Source organism: Protopterus annectens, chromosome 9.part0 (assembly GCF_019279795.1).
Source record: "Protopterus annectens isolate FY-2018-M chromosome 9.part0, PAN1.0, whole genome shotgun sequence".
Lineage (NCBI taxonomy): Eukaryota > Metazoa > Chordata > Ceratodontiformes > Protopteridae > Protopterus > Protopterus annectens.
This window is the reverse complement of record NC_056743.1, coordinates 1,482,760,274-1,482,785,404: the sequence shown is the minus strand read 5'-3', so window position 1 is coordinate 1,482,785,404 and position 25,131 is coordinate 1,482,760,274. Positions and strand designations below refer to the sequence as shown.

At 40.9% G+C, this 25,131-nt stretch overlaps 1 protein-coding gene across 1 annotated transcript in view; it reads right to left on the bottom strand.

The window, feature by feature from the left end:
* Window positions 1–637: 637 nt before the first annotated feature.
* AKAP8 (A-kinase anchoring protein 8) overlaps window positions 638–25,131 on the bottom strand; it is a 1,438,733-nt gene continuing 1,414,239 nt past the window's right edge. The window contains exon 14 of the mRNA XM_044084424.1: window positions 638–1,699. Coding sequence (XP_043940359.1) covers window positions 1,319–1,699 — 381 coding nt within the window. The 3' untranslated portion in view covers window positions 638–1,318. The remainder of the gene's footprint in view (window positions 1,700–25,131) is intronic.

The window sequence follows — 25,131 nt, the reverse complement described above, 5'->3', positions numbered from 1 at the left end:
ACACTAATGCTTGCGTATGAACAGCAAATGACCTTAGGCAGTTAAAAAAAAAAAAAAAAAAAAAAAACTGAAGATGCTGCTGGCTGGCAACCCTTTATACTACCGATGTTCTTACATCGGACACAGTGTCGTCCAGATTATGGAAGAAGGTGAAAACTCAATATTTGGGCCTCTGGTAGGACTGAATTTCTACAGCAGTCAACTATGAAGAACATTAACTTTTTTTGACTGCGGTTCTGAAAACAGAGCCTTATGTTCTCCACTGAAAAAAAAGTTTTTCCAAGTTTTAAGTGTGTCAAGACCAACTGCACATGTCTTCTGCTGATTAAATTTAATTGTCATTATGCCATTAAACTTAATGATTCTAAAGTGGCTTTAAAACATTTTTCAAAAAATAGCAGACATTAATATAGTTAAAATACACAATACCATGGACATGAAAAAGGGAGGTGAAGGGAGCAACACCAGACAGAAAATATTCCATAGGAGACAATGACATAACGTACAATATGCCGTATTTTACCTTCCAACCTTCCTCACGCACAAAAACGCTGCAATGCAAGCTTAAAATCCACACCCCTTCTGTACTTTTGACTGCAAAAATTACTGCAGCTTCTCAAAAAATGTTTCACTACAGTTGGGGTGCATCACCACCCAATTGAGCAATACCTTTTATTTTATCAATGTTAAAGTACAACTTTATACTTTTGTAGTGGGAAAGTTTTAATGGTTAACTGTTGACGCATAAAATTATGTACATCACATCATCCATGTTGGATGAGCACCAAAGAAACTAGTGCCTCACTTCCTTGCATGGTTCATGAAAGCAACACTCCTAGCCAAAGTGGTTTGAAAGACTATTAAGCATTCTGTTAAAAAAATCTTAAAAAGTATCAAGAAATTTAATTTCTTAACACAAAACAAAAACAGGGTTAACTGAACAGTGAACCAAAAAAACTCACTTCATACAGTGCCCTACAATTTCATCTTGGTTTCATACATGAATTATCAAAATTCGTAACAAACATCAAATCTGAAGCATGTCAATATTTTGGGGAATGTTTATATATACATTTGTCTGCAAACTGACTTTTAAACTACAGAATGAAGGCTTCTCTAAAGCAACTCTACACAAGACAAGCAAAGACTGCTCCCATAAAACAGCTTGTAAAATAACAGCAGTGCTCTGGGCAATGCACATTCAACTTCAGCATTAAAATTACAGAAAAAGAAACTGCAATTAATGGTTTACAGAACTTTGCAGAACCAACCATCTGAACTCTCACAAAAACGTAATTGTAAACGGCACTATATAAATTTAGTCCTCCTCCATATAGTCTTCACCCTGAGCTGCCTCCATCTGTTCTTCTTCAGCAACATGCTCATATTCTTCTTCAGCTTCTCTTGCTTCGCCTACTTGGTAACTAGCTTCATAACCTGTTTCATCTCCTGCTTCATCGCCCACGTCGCCCGTTTCATCTCCCACATCACCTGCTTCATCCGCATCACCTGCTTCATATTCATGAGCAGCATCCGTTTGCTCTTCAGATGCTGCTTTTGTTTCACCTTCTGTGGTTGCAGCATCATCAGGGGCTCCATCTTTCTCAACAGTACTGTCATTCAGTCCTTCAGCAACACCATCTGTATTTTCATCCACTTCGTCATGGTCAACATTCTCGTCAGTAAAAGGATCCTCACCCTGTATAAAAAAAAAAAAAAACATTTTAAGCATTGTATGCACCCAAAGGTTCAAATATGGAAATACCTGCCTCCAGAAAGGACTCCCCACCAAAAAGCCATAGCCATACAGTCCAGGTTTTCAGATGTGTGACTCAGGCTTCCTGCAGTGTGTGTGGGCATTACAATCATGTCTCCCTAGTCAGTTAGGTGGTCCTTCTACAAAAAAGCACCTTCTAAATCCATAACTCCAGTTACATTACTGTGTACACATTCCCCACTGCAAACAAAAAAAGGTACTTCTCCCTAGATATCTGTGGAGAAAATGTAATTTCCAAAGGAACTCACTAAGTTCAGCAATAAAGACTCAACTGTAGATGCTTAGGTACATTTACTAATGCAGTCATTACATCAACGATTTCTGCCTGCAAAAAGCTCGATGGCCAGCCCCACTTCTATAGCATTACCTCTCTCCCGAGCACTGGCAGACTTCCTCCAAATTTGACATCAGAAGGTCAACTCAAATAAGAGGGGCATTAGGAGACTTCTGCAATAGTGCCACAGCACAACTGGATCTCAAGAGTAATCCACAGGGAATAACCACCACAAAACCACAAATCTGCCTCTTCAAGGTTTTAAGTGAGCCCAGAGGAAAGTTGGTACCTGGTAAGGGATAGCAAAGGAAGGTGTGTAACTGGAGAGGGGTAAGGTAAATAGGGAATCTGTCCCAAGTCCAGAACGCTCAAAGGATAAATGAGGGGATGGGACGAGGACTGCAACAGTAAACATACCTAAACAGTTATAACTTACTAATACAACTGTACTACATTCATCATACCATTCATTGCTACAGTCTTGACATCTGGGAAGACTAACAAGGTTCAAGGACCTGGGATGGGATGGCTGGCTCTGAAAAGGTTATGAGGACTGCAAACCCTGAAGGAATTGCTTGTGGAAAAACCGGTTCACTCTCTGGACGCAAAACCTAGGCTGTAGTGTTTGCAGAAGGTATATACTAGTACACATACAGCTGCTTCCAAAAAAACTTGGGAGCTCACCCAGCTGAGGGCTGCTGTGGTGACTGCAGTGGCTTTACTGGAATGGGCCTTTACATGGCTAACAAAAGCTTTGCCATGGAAGAAATAACAAAAAGCTCATTACAGTGAGATAAGTATTTAGATGTATTTTTAAAATAAACCAAGAAGAAACGTTGCAGTGTGCAGGGTGTGATGTTCACTTCCCGAATTATGTTTTGCACTTACTTCACATAATGAAAAATCAAACTGTAAAACATGTGCTACAAAATAATCAAAGAAAAAACAGTAAGTAGTCCACAGCTGAGTTAAAAATAGAATATCCTTTATTGAAACACAAACAAGCGATCCTAGTTGCATCAAAAACATTATTTATATATAATCAGGTTGTTTGGAGCGAGGGAGTAATTACAGAGGGTGGTTCTGTTAAGAGCAATAAAAGCATTAAAAATAATTCCTATAGCCAAATGCTCCCTTCCCTCTTAACACAGTAGTGTGTAAACAGAGATTACGCTACCTAAAACTGAAAAGCTACAAATTACAATCCAAGATCAGTTTAACACTCTGTATAGACTAAACAACTAATCCAAAACTTTTATAAGAAACCAACTAAAAAAAAGACTAACAAAACTATCTACCACTAGACAGCTTACTAGAATAAATAATATACAACTTTTAACAAAAATTGCTTTTGTATCAGATAAATACTTCATCAGGTTTGTGTTTTTCCCACGTAAAAGTGTCCACATGTGTTACACAGTGCCAAATATACCACTCCCATGGTACTACAATTTCCCCTCTTGAAATATACTTTGCTCTTAATATTGTTATTTAAAACCAAACTATTCTGCTTATTTATATATGAATAGGAACACATACCACAGGCTTGTGTACCCTGCTTAACCTCCATTTTATCCACCCTCATTTCCAACAACTGTTTCATATTAAGCCCCACTTTATTCACAAACCTAGGTCCTTCCCCCACTTTTTAAATATCTCCTGATTAGTCCTAAATATATTCCAATTCCTTTCTAGTGCTTTTTTAACCTTGTATGTATTCACATTACACTGCAAAATACAAGCCTTACTAAAATTATTCTGTGAATGATTGATCTGTGAGTTTTGATCATTTCGTAACAAATTCGAACCAACCCCTAAAAGTGGTTTATATATACTTCCCCATTTGTCATAAACCTCTAAGAATCTGATTCATCAAATCCACTGGATAACCCCTCTCTTGAAACACGTTATTGATATTAAATTATTTGGCCAAGTCATCTTTACATGAAGTCATACGGGCTATTCTAATGGCCTGCCCCTTCACAATGCTCTTCTTTTGCCCTAAAGGATGACTGCTTTTGAAATGCAAATAGGCATTGCAAAAAGTATTCTTCCTATACTCTTGGGACTTAAAACCTTCACCTTCTTTGGTAATAAATGTATCTAAATAGTTAATCCCCTTTTTATCATATTGATATGTAAACTCCAAAAATTCAGTACTAGAATTTAAGTACTGTATAAATTGTGGAATTTCCTGTTTCAAACCCTTCCAGAGGATAAAAATGTCATCCAAGTATCGGACGTATAATTTAATATTCCCCCAGAAAGGACTTTCCATAACATGTAGACTCGCCCACCCTAGAAGTATCAAATTGGCATATACGGGTGAGCATACTGCTCCCATAGGAACACCTCTCACCTTCCGATAATACTCACGCTCGAACCAAAGGAAAGTGTTATCTAACAATACCCATCAATTCACAAATAAGGTTAACCATGTCACTTTCCAACCCTGATGCTTGAAATAGGACCTGTTCAAAAAGAGCTAAACCCTCTTCCTTAGGAATACTAGTGAACAGGTCCTTAACATCTATAGTCAGGAAAATGACCTCATTAGTCCATAATTCCTGCCTTATGCATTCCAAAAGTTCCCAAGAGTCCTTTAACAAATGTGGGGTCCTGTCTACTACATGCTGTACACAGGAGTCAATGACCACCACCAATGGATGAATTTTGGAGCCTCTTGTAGCCACAATAGGTCTAAATGGGGGTTTACTAATATTCTTATGCATCTTAGGCATTCCGAAGAATACCGGAACAGGGTCCCCTTCTATAAAGAAATTCATATGTATCCACATCAATCCTCCCATCTAATAAATATTCCTATAAATAGGCATCAATTCTAGAATATGCAATATGCATCTGGTTCCTGGATATCCCAATGCATGTATTATCAAAGAGCAAATTGCATTTCATTAGAATAATCTGAACTGCGAAACAGGACCACCCCACCCTCCTGTCTGGAACCATGACACGAAGGTCCTTGGTCCCTTCTTAAAACCATTAAGAGTTCATACTCCCTTTTAGTCAAATTCCACTTATTTACACTCCTATGATCCATAAAAATATTATATATATCCTCCATAACCAACTTCTCATATGTCTCAACCAGGGGGTGTAAAGTTGGATTATATAGACTTCTCTTCTTAGGTAAAGAATAGTTCCCATCACTAGGGGTGTTATTTTCTTTTTTTCCCATGATGATATCCAAATTTAATTTCCTTGTGTACAACTTTAAGGCCATAATGTTGTCAACTAAATCTCTATTAGAGGAAGGAATGAATTTGATACCTTGAGAAAAAAGCTTGAAATAATCTTCAGTAATCACCCTATCTGAATAATTGTAAATAGTAAAACCCTCCCACCTATTGACAATATTATCCCCACAGGGCACTGTCCCTGATAACGGTTCCATTTCTAATGCATGTTCCTCTTGGGGGGTAATATTTCCTGTTGTATTCCCCTGTCTCTGTATAATACTGTCCCAGTCTCTCTGAGCGTCTGACCACTATAAAATCCTCTTCACCATCATTCATTAATTCATTAGCCACATCCCATCTTCCATTGTCATCCCCTTCCCTAACATGATTATGTTCAGAAGGTCTATAAACATTCCCCCCAATAGTATTGTTACGCCCACTATTCCTGTTTTAATAATATAAAACTGCTTGTTGTGATAACTTTTCTATGGTATTAGCTTACTTAATGGAAAAGTTTAAATTAATTTGATTTGGATAGAGCTTTATTTCTTTAACATGATTGTAAGAGTTGTGAAGTCATTGGTCTCATTTTATATTTAAATGTGGGTAATTAATGTATTTTGTATTCTGAAGTCTCTCTTATTACGATGAAAGCGCTTAATAATATTTGAATAAACATTTTTATTTTTTACTCCAGTGTATCAGATGTATTATATTCTTTTGGTTTTAGTATTTATACGGATTTAGTTTCAGTTTTATTTTTGTTGGTTTGGTTGCATATACATCTGATTACCATTGGGGATGGATACTTTGGAGGAGTTCAATTTATCAGGTAGCGTTTCCACCGAAGAGGCCAACGCGGAGGTGAAACAGTTACGGAGTAATGCTTCCAAACTCCAAGGAGATCTTACCAAGTTGGTTGAATTACTCTCGCAAAAAGAAAACTGTTCATGTCATGCCGCGGGGCAGTCTTCTATGGGTGGGCAGACTGGTTTTGTGCCTCCAGGATATAATGTTTGTGGACTACAAGGTTGGTTCAGGTTCAAATTCGTATTTTCCTCCCAACATTTTTGGGGGAATGGACAATATGATTGGACACCCAGGTCAGGTGAACGGTGTTTTCACCCAGCAAAATGGAGGAACTAATATCGGAGATAAGCGAGGAGAAAATGTTGAGTACAGCCGTTTCAAATGTTCCACCGGTTCTGAGTGGTCCGGGTTCACATTCTTCGCAGAATCACGAAGGTCATATTAAACAAGGTACTGTGAATAATAATGTTTTGGTTAATGACAAGGGGACCGATAGCATTAATGAACAGGTTGGTGCACGTTCATGTACTGGAAGGGTGTCTTGTCACGCTGATGCCAACCATAAATTTGACAATGTTTTTACTAAACAATATGCTTTTTCCAATTATGAAAGCCCTAGGGAAGAACACTTTAATAATGGGGTGAGGGACACCATGCGGAACACTGGCTCGTTAAGGGATTTGACTTGCCTTACGGAAAAAAGACTGTTCAAATTTAAGTAATTGGAAATGGACATTGCATATTTTAACCATAGTCTTTCTTTAAAGATTGTGCCACAAGGTCCAAGACCTTATAAATTTCCTTTTGGTATTTTATACACTGATATTATTACTAATTTTATACAATATTTTGATGAAATAGGTTTGGGATTGATCAAAAAAACTTTTATTATGAAAAGCAAAAGGAACAAGTTTTGGTAGAAGTGCAGGAATTAGATAAATTAAGAATGATTTATTGTTTTCACATTACAGTGCATTGTATTTCAAGGTGTTAGACAAGGTGGACAAAAGGTGCTATAATATTTTTCAAAGGAAAAAATGTAAAATAGAGAGAAAGAGACAAGAAAAGTTACCACAAGCAGCAAGTTTATATTACTAAAACAGGTAGGAATAGTGGGCGTAACAATACTATTAGGGGGAATGTTTATAGACCTTCTGAACATAATCATGTTAGGGAAGGGGATGGCCACATGTCCCCTAGATATACTGATGTTAGAAACAATGGAAGATGGGATGTGGCTAATGAATTAATGAATGATGGTGAAAAGGATTTTCCAGTGGTCAGACGCTCAGAGAGACTGGCACAGTACTATACAGAGACAGGGGAATACAGCAGGAACTATTAGCCCCCCAAGAGGAACATGTATTAGAAATGGAACCGTTATCAGGGACAGTGCCCTGTGGGGATAATATTGTCAATAGGTTGGAGGGTTTACTATTTACAATTATTCAGATAGGGTGATTAATGAAGATTTCAAGCTTTTTTCTAAAGGTATCAAATTCATTCCTTCCTCTAATGGATATTTAGTTGACAACATTACGGCCTTAAAAGTTTTACACAAGGAAATTAAATTTGGATATCATCATGGAAAAAAAAAAGAAACACCACCCCTAGTGATGGGAACTATTCTTTATCTACGAAGAGGAGTCTATATAATCCAACTTTACACCCCCTGGTTGAGACATGAGAAGTTGGTTATGGAGGATATATATAATATTTTTGTGGAACATAGGGGTGTAAATAAGTGGAATTTGACTAAAGGGGAGTATGAACTCATAATGGATTTAAGAAGGGACAAGGACCTTCATGTCATGGTTCCAGACAAGGGGGGGTGGGGTGGTCCTGTTTCGCAGTTTAGATAATTCTAATGAAATGCAGAATTTGCTCTTTGATGATAATACATAACATTGGGATATCCAGGAACCAGATAAATATTGCATATTCTAGTATTGATTCCTATTTACAGGAATATTTATTAGATGGGAGGATTGATGTGGATACATATGAATTTCTTTATAGAAGGGACCCTGTTCCGGTATTCTTCGGAATACCTAAGATACATAAGAATATTAGTAACCCCCCATTTAGACCTACTGTGGCTGCAAGAGACTCCAAAATTCATCCACTGGCGGTGGTCATGGACTCCTGTGTACAGCATGTAGTAGACAGGACCCCGCATTTGTTAAACGACTCTTGGGAATTTTTGGAATGCATAAGGCAGGCATTATGGACTAATAAGGTCATTTTCCTGACTATAGATGTTAAGGACCTGTTCACTAGTATTCCTAAGGAAGAGAGTTTAGCTCTTTTTGAACAGGTCCTATTTCAAGCATCAGGGTTGGAAAGTGACATGGTTAACCTTATTTGTGAATTGATGAGTATTGTGTTACATAATTTCCTTTGGTTCGAGGGTGAGTATTATCAGTAGGTGAGAGGTGTTCCTATGGGAGCAGTATGCTCACCCATATATGCCAGTTTGGTACTTCTAGGGTGGGAGAGTCTACATGTTATGGAAAGTCCTTTCTTTGGGAATATTAAATTATACCTTCAATATTTGGATGCCATTTTATCCTCTGGAAGGGTTTGGAACAGGAAATTCCACAATTTATACAGTACTTAAATTCTAGTACTGAATTTTTGGAGTTTACATATCAATATGATAAAAAGGGGATTAACTATTTAGATACATTTATTACCAAAGAAGGTGAAGGTTTTAAGTCCAAAGTGTATAGGAAGAATACTTTTTGCAATGCCTATTTGCATTTCAAAAGCAGTCATCCTTTAGGGCAAAAGAGCAGCATTTGTGAAGGGGTAGGCCATTATAATAGCCGGTATGACTTCATGTAAAGATGACTTAGCCAAAGAATTTGTTAATATCTCTAACATGTTTCAAGAGAGGGGTTATCCAGTGGATTTGATAAATCAGATTCTTAAAGAGGTTTATGACAGATGGGGAAGTATATATAAACCACTTTTAGGGGTTGGTTCGTATTTGTTACGAAATTATCAAAACTCACAGATCAATCATTCACAGAATAATTTTAGTAAGGCTTGTATTTTGCAGTATAATGTGTATACATATAAGGTTAAAGCACTAGAAAGGAATTGGAATATATTTAGGACTAATCAGGAGATATTTAAAGTGGGGGAAGGACCTAGGTTTGTGAATAAAGTGGGGCTTAATATGAAACAATTGCTGGAAATGAGGGTAAATAACAAAATGGAGGTTAAGCAGGGTACACAAGCCTGTGGTATGTGTTCCTATTGTTCATATATAAATAAGCAGAATAGTTTGTTTTTAAATAATATTAAGAGCAAATTATATTTTAAGAGGGGAAATTGTAGTACCATGGGAGTGGTACATTTGGCATTGTGTAACACATGGGGACACTTTTACATGGGAAAAACTGAACGTATGTTGAAGAATAGGATATATGAACATTTAAATATGAGAAATAAAAAAAAAAAAATGCCCTTTATAAACATGCAGCATTTTGTGTAGATTTTGAACAATTTGTGTTTGGGATTTTGGATATTGTTAAGATTAATCCAAGAGGGGGCGACTGGAAAAATCTATTAAAAAAGAAGGAGACTCAGTAGCAGTTAAAATTAGCTGCTATGCTAACACCGGGCTTGAACGACAGTGTGTCCATAGCCCCCATGTTATTGGAAAGAGCCAATAAGCTATAGAGTGTATTTGAGATTCTTTTTTAAGACACAAATTGTTTACTGTTTTTAATTTTTATTGTTCATGAATATTAAGACTCGATTTAACAGTTCTATGGTATTAGTTTACTTAATGGAAAAGTTTAAATTAATTTGATTTGGGTAAAACATTGTTTCTTTAACATGACTAAGATTTGTGACATCATTGGTCTCATTTTGTATTTAAATGTGGGTAATTAATGTGCTTTGTATTCTGAAGAAGTCTCTCATTGAGATGAAAGTGCTTAATATTTGAATATTTGAATAAACGTGTTTATTTTTTTACTCCAGTGTATCGGATGTATTATATTCTTTTGGTTTTAGTATTTATATGGATTTAGTTTCAGTTTTATTTTTGTATAGCCAAAAGAACTTAGGGGGCTGGAGGGAGGGTAACCAGGACTGCAACAGTGAATATACTCTAACATCTATATTTACGGTAAGTGTACACAACTGTACTATGTTCTTCGTGTTTCACTGTTGCAGACATTACATTTGGGTAGATTCCCAAAGCTATGGCTGAGAGGAGGAATTTAGATAGCATCAGGGCCAGCTATAAAGCCCTGCAAGACTGTAGTGGCAAAGCCAGCTCTGGATTTAGAGAAAATTGGCAAATGACAATGCTTGGTGAAAGTATGTACAGAACACCAGGTAGCAGCCTCTAGGATGTCCCTAATAGGAACACCGCTAAGAAAGGCTGTAGAGGGAGAGGTAGATGCAGCCCTGGTGGAGTGAGGTCTGATCCCCTGGGGAATAGGTTTTCCATGGTGCTTACAGCAGAAATGAATGCAACTGCTTATCCATTTAGAAATGGTTTGCTTTCAAATAGCCTTTCCCCTCTGCCCCTGCAGCAAATGCCACCAGCAGTTGTTCAGATTTCCTTTGAGGTTTAGTCCTGTCCAAGTAGAATCTAAGTTGTCTGTACACATCTAAGGAATGCAGTATCCTTTCCCCTTTATTCTGTGGATTGGGATAGAAGGTTGGCAAATGAATGGACAGATTAAGAGCCACACTGGATACCACCTTGGGCATGAAAGATGGATTGGTTCTGAGGGACACCCTGTCTGCATGAAAGATGACGAAAGGCTCCACTGCCATAAAGACCTGCAATTCAGATACCCTTCTAGCTGAAGTGATTACTAAAATGAAAGCTGTTTTCCAAGAAAGAAAATTTAAGTCTGCAGTAGAAGCTGGCCGAAAGGAGGTAGAGTGAATTTCTCCAAGACAAAGTTAAGGTCCCAGGCTGGGGTTGGAGCTCTCCTGGGTGGTCTAAAATTTTTGGCCCCTCTGAGGAACTGCTTGAGGAGTGGATGAGAGGAGAGGTTCTGTGTTATAATGAGCTGAAATGGCTGAGGCGTGGATTTTAATGGAGGAAAAAGACAGGCCCCTGTGAAGCATCTCAGTTAACTATCGTAAAATCTGAGGTAAATTGGGCGCTGCTGTGCTCATCCCTTGAGATTGGTTCCAGGCACAGAATCTTTTCCATTTTTCAGCATAAGATTTTCTAGTACTAGGCCTCCTTGCCTCTAAAATATCCATCACAGGTTTGCTGAGGGATTGTAAACAAGAGGTTAGTCAGACTGCAAGGTTCAGTGCAAGAAGGTGAGGGTGCAGAATTTGGTTCTCCTGCTGAGACAGCAGGGGAGGGAGTCTGAGGCAGGTGCCATGGAAATAACCATGACACACTGCACAGAAGGTGGTGCCAGTGTTGGCGCGGCCAGTCTGGAGCAATCAAAATCATCCTTGATTTTGCCGGTTTGATTTTTAGTAGTACTTCGGAGAGCAGAAGCAAAGGGGGGGTAAGGCATAGACTGATAGGTTTTTCCAGCTGAAGGACACAGCATCCACTTTCCAGGCTTGTTTGTGGTGGGGAATCCTTGTGCAAAATTTGTCCATTTGGTAGTACTGGGGAGAGGCAAACAGATCTATAGCTGGGCTCCCCCATTTGTTTGTCAACATGTTGAAAGTCCTTGGTTCAAGTTTCCACTTACGTGGGTCCATGAGGTTTTTGCTTAGTCCATCTGCCAGTGTATTTAATTTTCCTGGCAGAAACTGAGCTTGTAGGTGCACTTGGTAGCTCAAGGCTGTGTTCCACAATGCAAAGAGGGTAAGAATGTGTACCTCCCCTGCTTGTTTATGTACCACAAAACAGTGGTGGTGTCCGTCTTTACCAATCGTTGTCCTGGAAGAATGTGGTCCTTGAAGGCTGTCCGAGCATTCTGTACAGCTAACATTGCTTTTTGATTGATATGCAGGTGCATTCGACTTGGGTTCCATTTGCCCTGAATGCACTTCCCTGCCAGATGAGCCCCCCATGCATAGTCCGATTCGTTTCTTTGGGTTTGGGTGACAGGGAGTAGTGTGAAAGGTAGTCCCTTGTTTTGGTGGCAGGCCTCTGCCCACCAAAGGAATGCTAGGTGTAGGCAAGGTATGATAGGAATCATTGTTTCTAGGTCCTGAGAATGTTGACACCATAGGCTTTTTAGATACCACTGTAGTTTCCTTATATACAGTCTTGCATATGGAATTAGAAGAATGCAGGAGGCCATGAACCCCAAGGCCTGCAGTACTTGTCTTGCAGACAGCAGGGTTTTTGTGGCCACTTGTTTGAAGTAGGTTGTCAAATGAATTTGTTTCTCTGGCGTGAGGTAAGTCATCTGGGAAGTTGTATTCAAGCTTGTGATTTCTTTTCGTTTATGGTGTACCCCAGACAAGTTAGAACCCTTTGTACAAAGGCCAGATGATTCAAAAGTATGTCCTGTCTTTCTGCCTGAATTAGACAATCGTTCAGGTATGGGTATATTTGAATATTTCTTTGCCTGCAAAATGCAATAACTGGAGCTAGGCACTTTGTGATTATCCTGGGCACAGTAGATAAAACAAAGAGCAGTGCAGAGAACTGATAGTGCGTGTAGCCTGCTTTGAAGCGTAGGTATCTTCTGCAAGATTCCCCGATTGGGATGTGCAGGTATGCTTCTTTTAAATCTAGTCTTGCCAACCAGGCATCTTTGCCTAGCATAGGAAGTAATTGGTGAAGAGTCAGCATCTTGAATTTTGGAATCTCCATAAAGGTGTTTAGAGTAGACAAGTCCAGGATAGGACGCCATGAATTGTCTTTTCTGGGTACCAGGAAAAGTCTTGAGTAGAAACCTTGTCCCTTTTCCTCTTTTGGTACCAGTTGAATAGTTCCCATGCTTAAGAGAGAAAGTACTTGTTTTTGGGCCTCTGTCCACTGATTTGGGGGTAGGTCCTGCCACCCGCTTGGTGTTGGCAACATGTGAAAGTGAAATCTGTATCCCTGGGACACTATATTTAAAACCCATTTGTCCTGGGGTAACGAGTTCCCAATTCTTTGCATGAAGAGCAATCTTTCCCACCAAAGGGGCAGTCAGTTGATAAGTGCTTGGAAATTTTAAAAGGAAGTCATTGAGACAGTTTACCATAGGGGGGAGTCTTATTATTCCCAGATTTGGAAGTGGAGGCCCCCCCCCACTGCTTAGTTCTGTGTGTCCGCTGGGACTGAAACCTGGGGATTTTGCTGTGTCTGGGTTTGGTTTGAGAAGACATGGAAGGGGCTGGAAAGGACCAATTCTTAGAGGGCCAGTGCCAACTAAATCTAGGAGGCTGAACTTGTAAAAATCTAACAGTTTGCATAGATTTAGCTTTATCTTCCTTCTTTTTAAGAACTTCCTCAGCCTTGTTGCCAAACAGGCGGTCCTGATTTAAAGGAGCATCCAACAATTTAGCTTTAACATGATCAGGCAAAGATTGCTCCTTAAGCCAAGCACGCCTTCTGAGCACAGACCCAGTAACCACATTGCAAAGTATGTTTTATAACGTGTTCAGCAGAATGCATTAAATCCTGTAATTCTTTATTTTCCACAGAGTCAGGAATCAACATCATTTTCTGTTTAAGCAGTCCAATAACATGTTGCTGATACTTTATGAAACTGGCAGTTTAAAGCTCTAATGGCCAAGGTTGCATAAGTGTAAACCTTCTTACCCCATCTATCCAGCTCCCTGAAGTCTCTATCAGAAGGGGTAGAATTTTTAGCAGTAGAAGCCTTAATGCCCTTGGACCCCTGTGAAATAGTCTCTGGATCTGCAATAGGATTTTTACAAAGGAACTTGTGGGACTCAGGGACCCTGTAGTATCTCTGTCAGGTTTTCTGGGATCGGGAGGCAGGGAATCAGGGTCCAAACTAGACTCCAAAAAAGCATCAACAATGTCTAGTACAGGAGGAATAGCTAAAGGCCTATGCTGAGGTAGGAGAAGGAAATCCCTAAGCCTCTTTATTGAATTAGAAAAATCCTGGCTTTCCCAGTGGAAATGCTCCCTTAGGGTATATGTAAGGTTTCCCCAAAAGAAAAATCCTCAGGAGGGGAAGCAGAGAGAATGGAGTCCTCTGCGTCAGAATCTTCATAAGTAGATAAGGGCAACTCCAGATCATCAGAAGAATCAGAAAAAACAGAATCCTGATCAGAAGATTCATAATCAACTTCAGTCCTAGGCCTCTTAGAAGGGAGGGGTGGTGGCTATCCCTGATTAGAGTTATTAGACCTTCAGTCCTTTTTATCATTTGTTTTTTTAGGCATTGAGGCCTGAGCGTCGTATTTTTAGGTATGGATCTAGATTTAGGCCTAAGTAAAGAAGGAGGCGTCGATTTAATATGCAAGTCCATAGGCCTGAATACACCCTCAGAAGCCGGTGCCTGCATAGTGGCTCTGGACTCATCCAAGGTAGAGACATGCGCGGGTTCCACAGTTGAAGCATCTCGCGGCATTACCAGACTCCGAATAGGTCTCAGTAGAGGCCTGAGAATCAGAAGTAGCAGGCATCAGGGGCTGCGAAAGCTCCTCACTGAGTACCAGTGAACTGGCGACTGGCTTAGGAGAAGCGTCGTCGGCAGTTTTGGACCTCGGCGACCTGTCTCTGTCTTTATCTTTGCGTTTTTTAGGAATCCCGGTAGTCGGATGGCTAACAGACGACATTTCTGGATAATTAAACCGAGAACCAAAATATTTAGAGGTGAAAATATACAGATAACAGATAGTGCGCTGATTAAATAAAGCACAAAACCGACAGCAAGGAACGTCGTGGTCAGGACCTAAGTAAGGAATACAGTACGAATTAAAATCTTTATGAGGTATTTGCTTTCCACAAATAAAGCAATTAACTTTTACTGAAATCGGTAAGGAGCAAGAAAAGGTTTCCCCAACGGGGTACTTGGCTTTAGTTGAAGACTTTGGTTCTGAAACTTGAAAATGAAAACTTCAGGAGTCAGCCGACCGGCACTTGTGAACTGCTTCTGCTTTGGGCACCGCACGGCAAGAAAGACTGATGTAATGGTGTCGGCCGCATGTTTTATACCCCTGACGACATGGAAGAAGGGACAGCAACCTACGCAGGACCCAAGACTGTTAATCAGGCAGACTGAGGGCTACCTGCAAGCAGATAACCAAAATGTAATGACTGCAACAGTGAAACACGATGAACATCCTAAGTAGGATGAAAAATAAAAATAACTGCTGAGCTGGAAATACAGCGATAAATGTTAAAAAAATAAGGTACTAAGGCCATGGGGATCTGTTAAAGTGGGCAGCTAAGAAAACAGCTTGAATGTGCAGGAATGCACTCAAGATTAATTGCAACCTTTAAAACAGAAAAAAAGACTAGACTGTCCATGCACATTGTGTGCACTATCAAACTTTCACTTTCTAAAAGGAAAAAGTGCAAAAAGTGTTCAGTTTAAAGTCTGAAGTAGCATTTAATGTGGAGCCATCAAAAATGACTAATGTATACATGAGCCACCTACAGTTATGTCTTTTATAATACTAAGTGCTAGAAGACGTAAACAGTGTGATATTTGTTTTTAAAACAATATAAGCAAGTAATGTAAGCATAAATCAATCCCATATCAGTATTTTAATAGTCTTTTAAATAGTGGGATAATTTTCTGAGATCTAGTATGCTTTTTATGGAGCAATAATAAAGCCCCAGTTTTCTAAAGGAGATCAGTTTCAGCTGCCACAGTAGTTCACATTTTTTTAAAAGATTAGGGAAGTCTCCTTCAGTTTCAAAAGGTCCACATGGTCAATAATTTGAAATTTAAAGGCAGAGTGTCTTTTGTGTACCCGAAAACTTTTGTTACACTTTCCTTTTAGGCAGTGAAAGTCAGACTGCACACAATGGGCCTAGTCTCTGTTTTGAAGTTTGCAATTACTCTGCACTCTAACATTCACAAGTGTTTTCTTAGTTTGATGCCGCACTTAAACAGATCCCTATGGGCTTAGTGCTTTATATTTAACATTTATCACTGTAGTTCCAGCTTAGCAATTATAACTGTTTTTCATCCTACATAGGTTTTCAGATGTATAGCTATACACATGTTCATTCATATTATGATTTGCTTTTTGACAATTGTCAAAAGTTGTATATTTTTTATTTATTCTGGTAGATGTCTAATAGCAAATCTTTGTCTTTTTTTTTTTAGTTAGTTCCTTAAAGTTTTGGATTAGTTGGTTAGCCTATACAAAGTGTTAATGAACTGGTCTTAGATTGTAATTTGTCTCTAGCTTTTAAGTTTTAGGCAGCACAGTCTCCGTTTACACTATGGTATTAAGGAAGAAGGGGGACTTGGCTAAAGGAATGATTTTAATGCTTTTATTGCTCTTAACAGAAAGTACAGTTGTGTACCTACCATAAATGTAGATGTTGTATTCACTGTTTCAGTCATTACAATTGGGTTATCCTGCTGGCAGGCTACCCGCAGTCGGCCTGAATTCCAAAGTCCTGGTCTGGCGTCGGACGCTGTCGCCTCCTCCCTGACGTCAGTGCGGCAGGGGTATAAAAGATGCAGCAGACACCATTTTCTTCAGTTTTTCTTGCCCCAGATGTCAGGTGCCCCTAAAAGGGTAGGCTAATTTATGCCAATAAACATGCATGCAGTAAAGTAAAGCTCTACCTTCATCTACAAGCAAATACACCACATAGGTTGTATAGAATAGAGAAGTACAGATAAGACCCAGCAAAGGAAAGGGGGGTGGTGGGTGGGTAACCTGGACTGCAACAGTGAATACACTCGAACATCTACATTTACGGTAGGGACACAACTGTACTATGTTCATGTTTCACTGTTGCAATCATTACAATTGGGTTGAATCCCAAAGCTAAGGTTGGGCGGCTGGGGCAAACTAGGATTAGGAGAGGCTATGAGGCCCTGCAGAACTGCAGTGGCAAAGCCTGCCCTGGATTTAGAGTAGACAGGTAAGTGATGGTGCTTTGTAAAAGTGTGCACTGAACTCCAAGTTGCAGCCTCTAAGATGTCTTTGGTTGGTACTCCTATGAGGAAGGCTGCTGAAGTGGCTGCTCCTCTGGTTGAATGTGGCCTAATGACCTTAGGCACTGATTTGCCATGCTGTGAATAGCAGAAACGAATGCAGTAGCCTATCCATTTTGAAATAGTCTGCTTTGAGATAGCCTTTCCTTGTGATCCTGCAGCATATGCCACTAGAAGTTGTTCAGTCTTTCTGAAAGCTTTGGTTCTGTCCAAGTAGAAGCGTAGCTGCCTGTGAATGTCCAAAGAATGCAGAAGTCTCTCACCCTTATTCTGTGGGTTTGGATAAATGGTAGGCAAATGAACTGTTTGATTCAGGGCCACACTGGACACTACCTTAGGCATAAATATCGGCTTTGTCCTTAGAGAAACTCTGTCCTGATCGAAAATGATAAAAGGTTCCACAGCATGAGTGCCTGTAACTGAGACTTGTCTCGCAAAGGTTATTGCTAGGAGCAGAGCTGTTTTCCAGGATAAGAATTATATATCAGCTGTAGAGGCTGGCTCAAAAGGAGGCAGTGTGAGTTTTTCCAGGAAATAATTTAGGTCCCATGCAGGTATTGGTGCTCTCCTTGGAAGTCTTATGTTTTTGGCCCCTCTCCTTAGTAATGGATGAGAAAAAATAGGTGGCTCTGTATTGCAATGAGCTGAAATGGCAGAGGCATGAATCTTAATTGATGAAAAGGATAGGCCTTTGTCCAGCATCTCAGTTAAGTATTGCAAAATCTGAGAAATATTTGGTAGAATCGTGTCAATTCCTTGCGCATGGTTCCAAGCACAGAATCTCTTCCATTTTTCTGCATAAGATTTTTTGGTGCTAGGCCTCCTGTCCTCCAAAATAACATCCATCACTGCTTTAGAGAGAGGTGTGTTTTGAATGATCACATTATCCGCCATGCTGCCAGATTTAAGGTCCTGAATTGGCTGTGCAGGATCTGACTGTTTTGTTGCATCAATAAGTGAGGAATTTGAGGTAATGTCCAGGCTGGGCATTGAGACAAGTTTTTTAGGATTGGGTAACAGTGCTGGCAGGGCCACTCGAGGGCAATCAGTATCATTTTTGGCTTCTCTTGTCCAACCTTCAGGAGTACCTTGGGGAGGAGAGGCAGTGGGGAAAGGCATATACTGTTAAGTTTTTCCAGTTGAAAGATAGAGCATCCACTTTCCATACTTGCTTGTGATAAGTCCTTGTGCAGAATTCTCTGTAGTTGGCAGTTGTGAGGGGAGGCAAATAGGTCTATATCTGGGCATCCCCAGTTCCTTGTTATGTGGAAGACTTGTGGATCCAATTTCCACTCGTGGGGATCCATTAGGTTTCTGCTTAGTTTGTCTGCCAGAGAATTTATCTTTCCTGGCAGGTATTGTGCTTGCAGATGTACTTGGTAAGTCAATGCTGTGTCCCACAAAGTCATGGCTAGTCTGCAGAGGGGGTAGGAATGTGTGCCTCCCTGCTTGTTTATGTACCACATGACTGTAGTATTGTCCGTCTTTATCAATAGTTGCCCTGGATGAAGTAGATCCTTGAAGGCTGTCAGGACATTTTGAACAGATAGCATCTCTTTTTGATTGATATGTAGATGCATTTGGCTTGCGGGCCATGTGCCCTGAATACATCTTCCTGCCATATGTGCCCCCAGGCATAATCTGATGCATCTGTTAACGTCTGCCTGGCTGTGGGTAAAGTGAAAGGCTGTCCCTTGTTGTGGTGACAGGCCTTTGCCCACCATCGAAAATCCTGTTGCAGGGAGGGAATGAGGGTAATTATTGTTTCCAGGCTGTGGCAATGCTGAGTCCAAACACTTTTTAGATACCATTGTAGTTTCCTCATATGCAGTCTTGCATATGGAATTAGCAGAATGCAGGATGGCATGAAGCCCAATGCCTGCAGAATTTTTCTTGCAGATAACTGGGCCTTTGTTGCCAACATTTTGAAATAAGTAGTCAGTTGTCTTTGTCTGGCGGGAGATGAGCCACATCTGGGCAGTTGTATTTAAGCTTGCACCCAGGAATATTATCTCTTGTGAGGGTACTAGTTTTGATTTCTTTTCGTTTACTGTGTACCCTAGGCATGTTAGTAATCTTTTTACAAATGCCAGATGCAGATGTAGTAAAATGTCCTTGTTCTCTGCTTGAATAAGGCAGTCGTCCAAGTAAGGATATATTTGTATTCCTCTTTGTCTACAAAATGCAATTACTGGTGCCAGGCATTTTGTGAAGACCCTGGGCGCAGTAGATAAGCCAAAAAGCAGTGCAGAGAATTAGTAGTCCATTGAGCCAGCTACAAATCTGAGGTATCTTCTGCATGAGTGTCTGATTGGGACATGCAGGTATGCCTCTTTTAGGTATAAAGTCACAAGCCATGCCTTCTTGCCCAGCATGGGCAGAAGCTTCTGCAGAGTCAACATTTTGAATTTCGGAATATCCAGAAATGTGTTTAGAATAGACAGGTCCAGTATTGGTCTCCAGGCATTGTCCTTTCTGGGCACCAAGAACAGTCTTGTGTAAAATCCTAGTCCCTGCTCTTGCTATGGTACTCATTGAATGGCCCTCATGTCCATGAGGGATGAAACATGTTTTTGTGCCTCTGCCCATTGATTGTGTGGCAGGTCTGGCATTCGTTTGCCCTTGGCAGGGTGTGAAAATAGAACCTGTAGCCTTGTGACACTATATTCAGGACCCATTTGTCCTGGGTGATCATGTGCCAATTTTGTGAAAAAAGTGCTGGTTTTCCCCCGAAAGGAGCTGCCAGAAGATAAGTGCTTGGTGCTGGCAGGGGAAAGTCATTGAGACTGCTTCCTGCATGGCTGTGATTTATCTTCTCTGCTTTTGGAGGTAGAAGCACCCCAATGTTTAGACCTGTATGAGCCCTGGGGCTGGGATCTGCCGCTGGGGCATCTGTATCTGCCTCTGTGGCCTGTCTGACACTGGAAAGGACCAATTCTTTGCAGGCCAGTTCCTGCTAAACCTGGGAGGTTGAACCTGTAAGAAATCCTTGAATGTTTGCATAGATTTAGCTTTGTCCTCCATTTTCTTCAACACCTCTTCTGCTTCAACACCAAACAAGGTATCATGGTGTAATGGAGCATCTAATAATTTTGCTTTAACATGATCAGGCAGATTCTGTTCTTTTAACCAAGCACGCCTCTTAATGACAGAACCTGTAACAGCGCCCTGCAGGAGGCCTCCAGAGAATCAAAGCCACATTGCAAAGTATGCTTTCCCACTTGTTCAGCTGCATGCAATAAACCCTGCATTGCTTTGTTTTCTGCACATTTAGAATTTGTCAACATTTTCTGTTTAAGTAGTGACATAAGATACTGCTATTTAAGCATATGAAACTGACAATTTAAGGCCCTTACAGCCAAGGTAGCAGAAGTGTAAATCTTTTTCCCCCATCTGTCCAGGGCCCTTGAATCCCTATCAGAGGGGATAGGGTTTTTGCAGTGGACACCTTGACCCCTTTGGAACCCTGAGATATAGTTTCTGGGTCAGCAGCAGGGTTTTTATAAAGAAACTTGTGTGAATCAGGAACCCAGTAGTATCTGTCTGGCTTAACAGGAGCTAGTGGTAAAGAGTCAGGAGTGAGACTGGACTATAAATACATCATCTACAATGTCTAAAACAGGAGGAATAGCAAGGGACCTGTGTTGAGGTAGTAAAAGAAAATCTCTGAGCCTTTTCTTAGATTCTGAGTAATCTTGGCTCTCCCAAATGGAAACGCTCCCTCATAGTATGCAGGGTCTCCCCAAAAGAATAATCCTCAGGAGGAGAGGCTGAAGGGATAGATTCTTCAGCATCAGAATCCTCATAGGGAGGAAGAGAGTATCCCTGTTCAGAAGAGGGATCATGAAATGGAAACCTGATATGAAGATTCACATTCTGTCTCTTGCCTAGGTCTCTTATCAGGAGGGGGATGGGAACCCCTGATCAAAGTAATTAGGGTCTTCGGCCATTTTAAGCATCTGTTTTTTAGGCATGGAGGCCTGTCCAGGGGAATGCTGTACTTGTTTCTTTGTCTTTAGAGGTGCTTTAGTCTTTCCCTTTGAAGCTGAAGTCGTTTTCACATATAACTGTGTAGGCCTGAAAACACCCTCAGAAGTCGAAGCCTGCTCAGCGGCTCCGGACCCATCTGAGGGAATAGTTTCCGAGGGTCCAATACCTTGAGTTTCCAGCAGCCTAGTCGGCTCCACGTGGAAGTCGGATGGAAGTGGCCTGTGGCTCTGAGGTAGAGGATGTCAGGGGCTGCGAAAGCACCTCACTGAGAACTGGCGACTGGCCTAGCCGAAGCCTCGTCATCGGTTTTGGACCTTGGATGCCTGTCCTTTTCTTTGTCTTTGCACTTTTTATAAATTCCGGTAGTCGGCTGTTCCGATGGCATTATATAAGTAAATCTTCTGCCAAAATAATGAAATGCAAAATCGTTCTGACGCTTAATAGTGCGTTGGTTAAACCTAGCACAAAACTGACAACTAGCAACGTTGTGGTCAGGGCCTAGGCAAGGAATACAGTAAGAATGAAAATCCTTATGAGGTGTTTGCTTCCCACAAGAAATACAATTAACTTTTTCTGACATCGGTCTGGAGCAAGAAAAAAGTTTCCCCCAACGGGGTACTTAGCTTTAAAGACTTCAGATCTGAAATTCAAACTTGAAAATCTCAGGAGTCGGCCGACCGGCACCTGCGAACTGCTTTTGCTTCGGGCACTGCGCGGCAAGACTGAAGAAAATGGCGTCGGCTGCATCTTTTATACCCCTGGTGTACAGGATGCCAGGGAGGAGGTGACAGCAAATGACGCTGGACCAGGACTTTGGAATTTAGGCCGACTGCAGGTAGCCTGTCAGCAGGATAACCCAACTGTAATGACTGCAACAGTGAAACACGATGAATATCCACCCTCTAACTACTCCCTTGCTCCAAACAACCTGATTACATACAAATAATGTTTTTGATGCTCTTTATTATACTCAACTAGGATCACTTTCGACTAGGATCACGTGTGTGTGTTTCAAAGGATATTCCATTTCTAACTCAACTGTGGAGTACCTACTGGTTTTTACTTTATTTTGTAGCATGTATTTTACAGTCTGATTTTTATTATGTGAACAAAGTGCATAACGTAATTAAGTGAACATCATACCTGCCACAATGCCAAGTTTCTTCTTGCTTTGTTTTGGAACCAGTATAGGTTGCACACTTTTTTTTCTGACACTTCGAGAGATACCATGGATTTCTTTTTCTGCAGATGTACTTTTTAAAGGCCCCCCCACCTACTTTTAGCTAAGCAAACAGTACTGATCTGATGTTTAGTCCAGTCTAAACTTCTCAGTTGCCTCTGGCTATCCAAAATGTATAAACTTCTTACCCTTTTTTCTGGGCTTTGGAAAAGGGTGTGTGCAAACTGGCCAACTTCAGGGAGAGTTCTGTTACTACTTTAGACATGAAAAAAAGAAGTTATGTACTCACCATAATGTTCCATCTGAGTAGGTACTTCATTTGTCTGCAACCTGTGGGTATTGGATCCGACTTCGGATCCGAGCCGGCAGCTTACCAAGCTCCAAAATCCTTGCTCCTAGCTCCTCCCCCTACCCACAATCCCCTGGTACCAACCACATTACCTCAGATAGTTTTTTTCCCCTTACCAACCTGTAAACATGAAAAATCAACTGCAAAGGTGATCAGAAAATCCCGAAAGGTTCGGGGGATGGCAGGGGGGGGGGTCGGTTGCAGACAAATGAAGTACCTACTCAGATGGAACGTTATGGTGAGTACATAACTTCTTTATCTGAAGTAGTTACTTCATTTGCTCTGCAACCTGTGGGACAGAGTCCCCAGCTACTTATAAGAACCTGGGTGGTCCTTACGGAAGGATATTCCAAAGCACCGCGGAGCCAAAAGAAGCCCTACTTCTCAAAATCACATCTAATTTATAATGAGAAATGAACGTATGAGAAGAGGACCAAGTAGCCGCTGAAAGTACAGTTTTGTACCTACCATAAATGTAGATGTCCGAGAGGTATGCATCTGCAGTCCTAACAAATGGGTTGTCCTGTCCTCAGGCAGCCCTTTGGTCGGCCGGATTCCAAAGTCTGGGTCTGGCCTCGGCTGATGTCGCACTTCACCCGACGTCATAGCTGCAGTTCTTCGGGTATAAAGGTATCAGCCGACGCCATTTTCCTCAGTGTTTCTTGCCCCAGATGCCAGGTGCCCTCTAGGAAGGCTAAATTTGGATAAATGTAAAAGTTTCCAAATAACAGAGAGCAAATAAAAATAAACATGTATGTACATATATACAAACAAATACACCATAAAAGATTCCCCCAGCTAGCTAGAAGATGGGCAAATACCCTAGGAGTACCACAGAGGGGAAGGAGGGAGGGTAATCCTGACTGCAGATGCATACCTCTCGGACATCTACATTTATGGTAGGTACAAAACTGTACTATGTCCTTCAAGGATGCATCTGCAGTCCTAACAAATGGGTAGAATACCATAGCCAAACTGGGGAGGAGGTAATAATAAGATTATGGTGTAGTTAAGATCCCTTGCAAAACAGCAGTGGCAAAACCTGCTCGGGATCTGGAGTATAAGGGTAGATTATAATGCTTGGCAAATGTATGCACGGAGCTCCAAGTAGCAGCCTCTAAAATGTCTTTGGTAGCCACTCCTCGTAAAAAAGCTGTAGTAGTGGCTGTAGCCCTTGGGCAAGGAGGTCTGATGTTTTCTGGAGTTGTCTTCCCATGGTAAGAGTAACAAAATCTAATGCAATTTCCTATCCACTTAGAGATTGTCTGTTTTGAAATTGCTTTTCCTTCCATTCCTGTTGCATATGCTACCAGTAACTGGTCAGTTTTTCTATTGCTCTTGGTTCTGTCCAGGTAGTAGCGCAATTGTCTATGTACATCCAAGGTATGTAATAGCCTTTCTCCCCTGTTCTGTGGGTTGGGGAAGAATGTAGGCAGGTGGATAGCTTGGTTTAAAGATACTCTGGAGACCACCTTTGGCATAAAAGTAGGATTAGTTCTCATGGACACTATCTTGATGGAAGATAAGGAAGGGCTGTACTGCCATTAATGCCTGTAATTCAGAAACCCTTCTTGCTGAAGTGATTGCAAGCAGGAAAGCAGTTTTCCATGATAAGTACTGTAATTCTGCTGTTGCTGCTGGCTCAAAAGGAGGGAGTGTCAACTTTTCTAGCACAAAGTTCAAGTCCCAAGCGGGCAATGGTGGCTTCCTTGGTGGTTTTACATTTTTAATTCCTCTCAGAAACTGCCTGAGTAGAGGATGTGAGAAGACTGGAGGATCCATGTTGTATTCTGCTGAAATAGCTGATGCATGAATCTTAATGGAAGAATAGGACAGGCCACTGTGGAAAAGTTCTGCCAAGTATTCCAGGATGTTAGCTATGTTTGCCAGTGACACATTTTCTCCTTTTGCTGCACTCCAAATGAGATATCTTTTCCATTTTGCTGAATAAGTTTTCCTTGTTGAGGGTCTGCGAGCCTCCAAGATAATGTCCTTAACCCTTTGAGATAAATCTGGGTTATTTTGTCTTATGCAATGTTCCAGGCAGCTAGCTGTAGCGTTTTCAGGTTTGGATGCAGGGTTTTGAAGTTGTTCTGTGTTAGCAGTAAGGGAACTAGGGGCAGAGGCCATATTTGTTCCCGAGACATACTCCTCAGTAATGGGTACCAATGCTGCCTCGGCCAGTCTGGAGCTATCAGGATGATCCTTGGCCGGTCCTCTTTGATCTTCAGTAGCACCTTGTGCATCAAAGGAAGAGGTGGGAATGCATATGCTGTCAGGTTTTTCCAACTGAAAGATAGGGAGTCCACCTTCCAAGCAAGTGGGTGGTATGTCCTTGTGCAGAATTATTTCAATTGGTGGTTGTGTGGGGATGCGAATAAGTCTATTTCTGGTAGTCCCCATTTCCTTGTAATGGATTTGAAGATGTCTGGATGCAGCATCCATTCGTGGCATCCGTGGTAGTTCTGCTTAGGATGTCTGCTAGTATATTTTCTTTTCCTGGTAC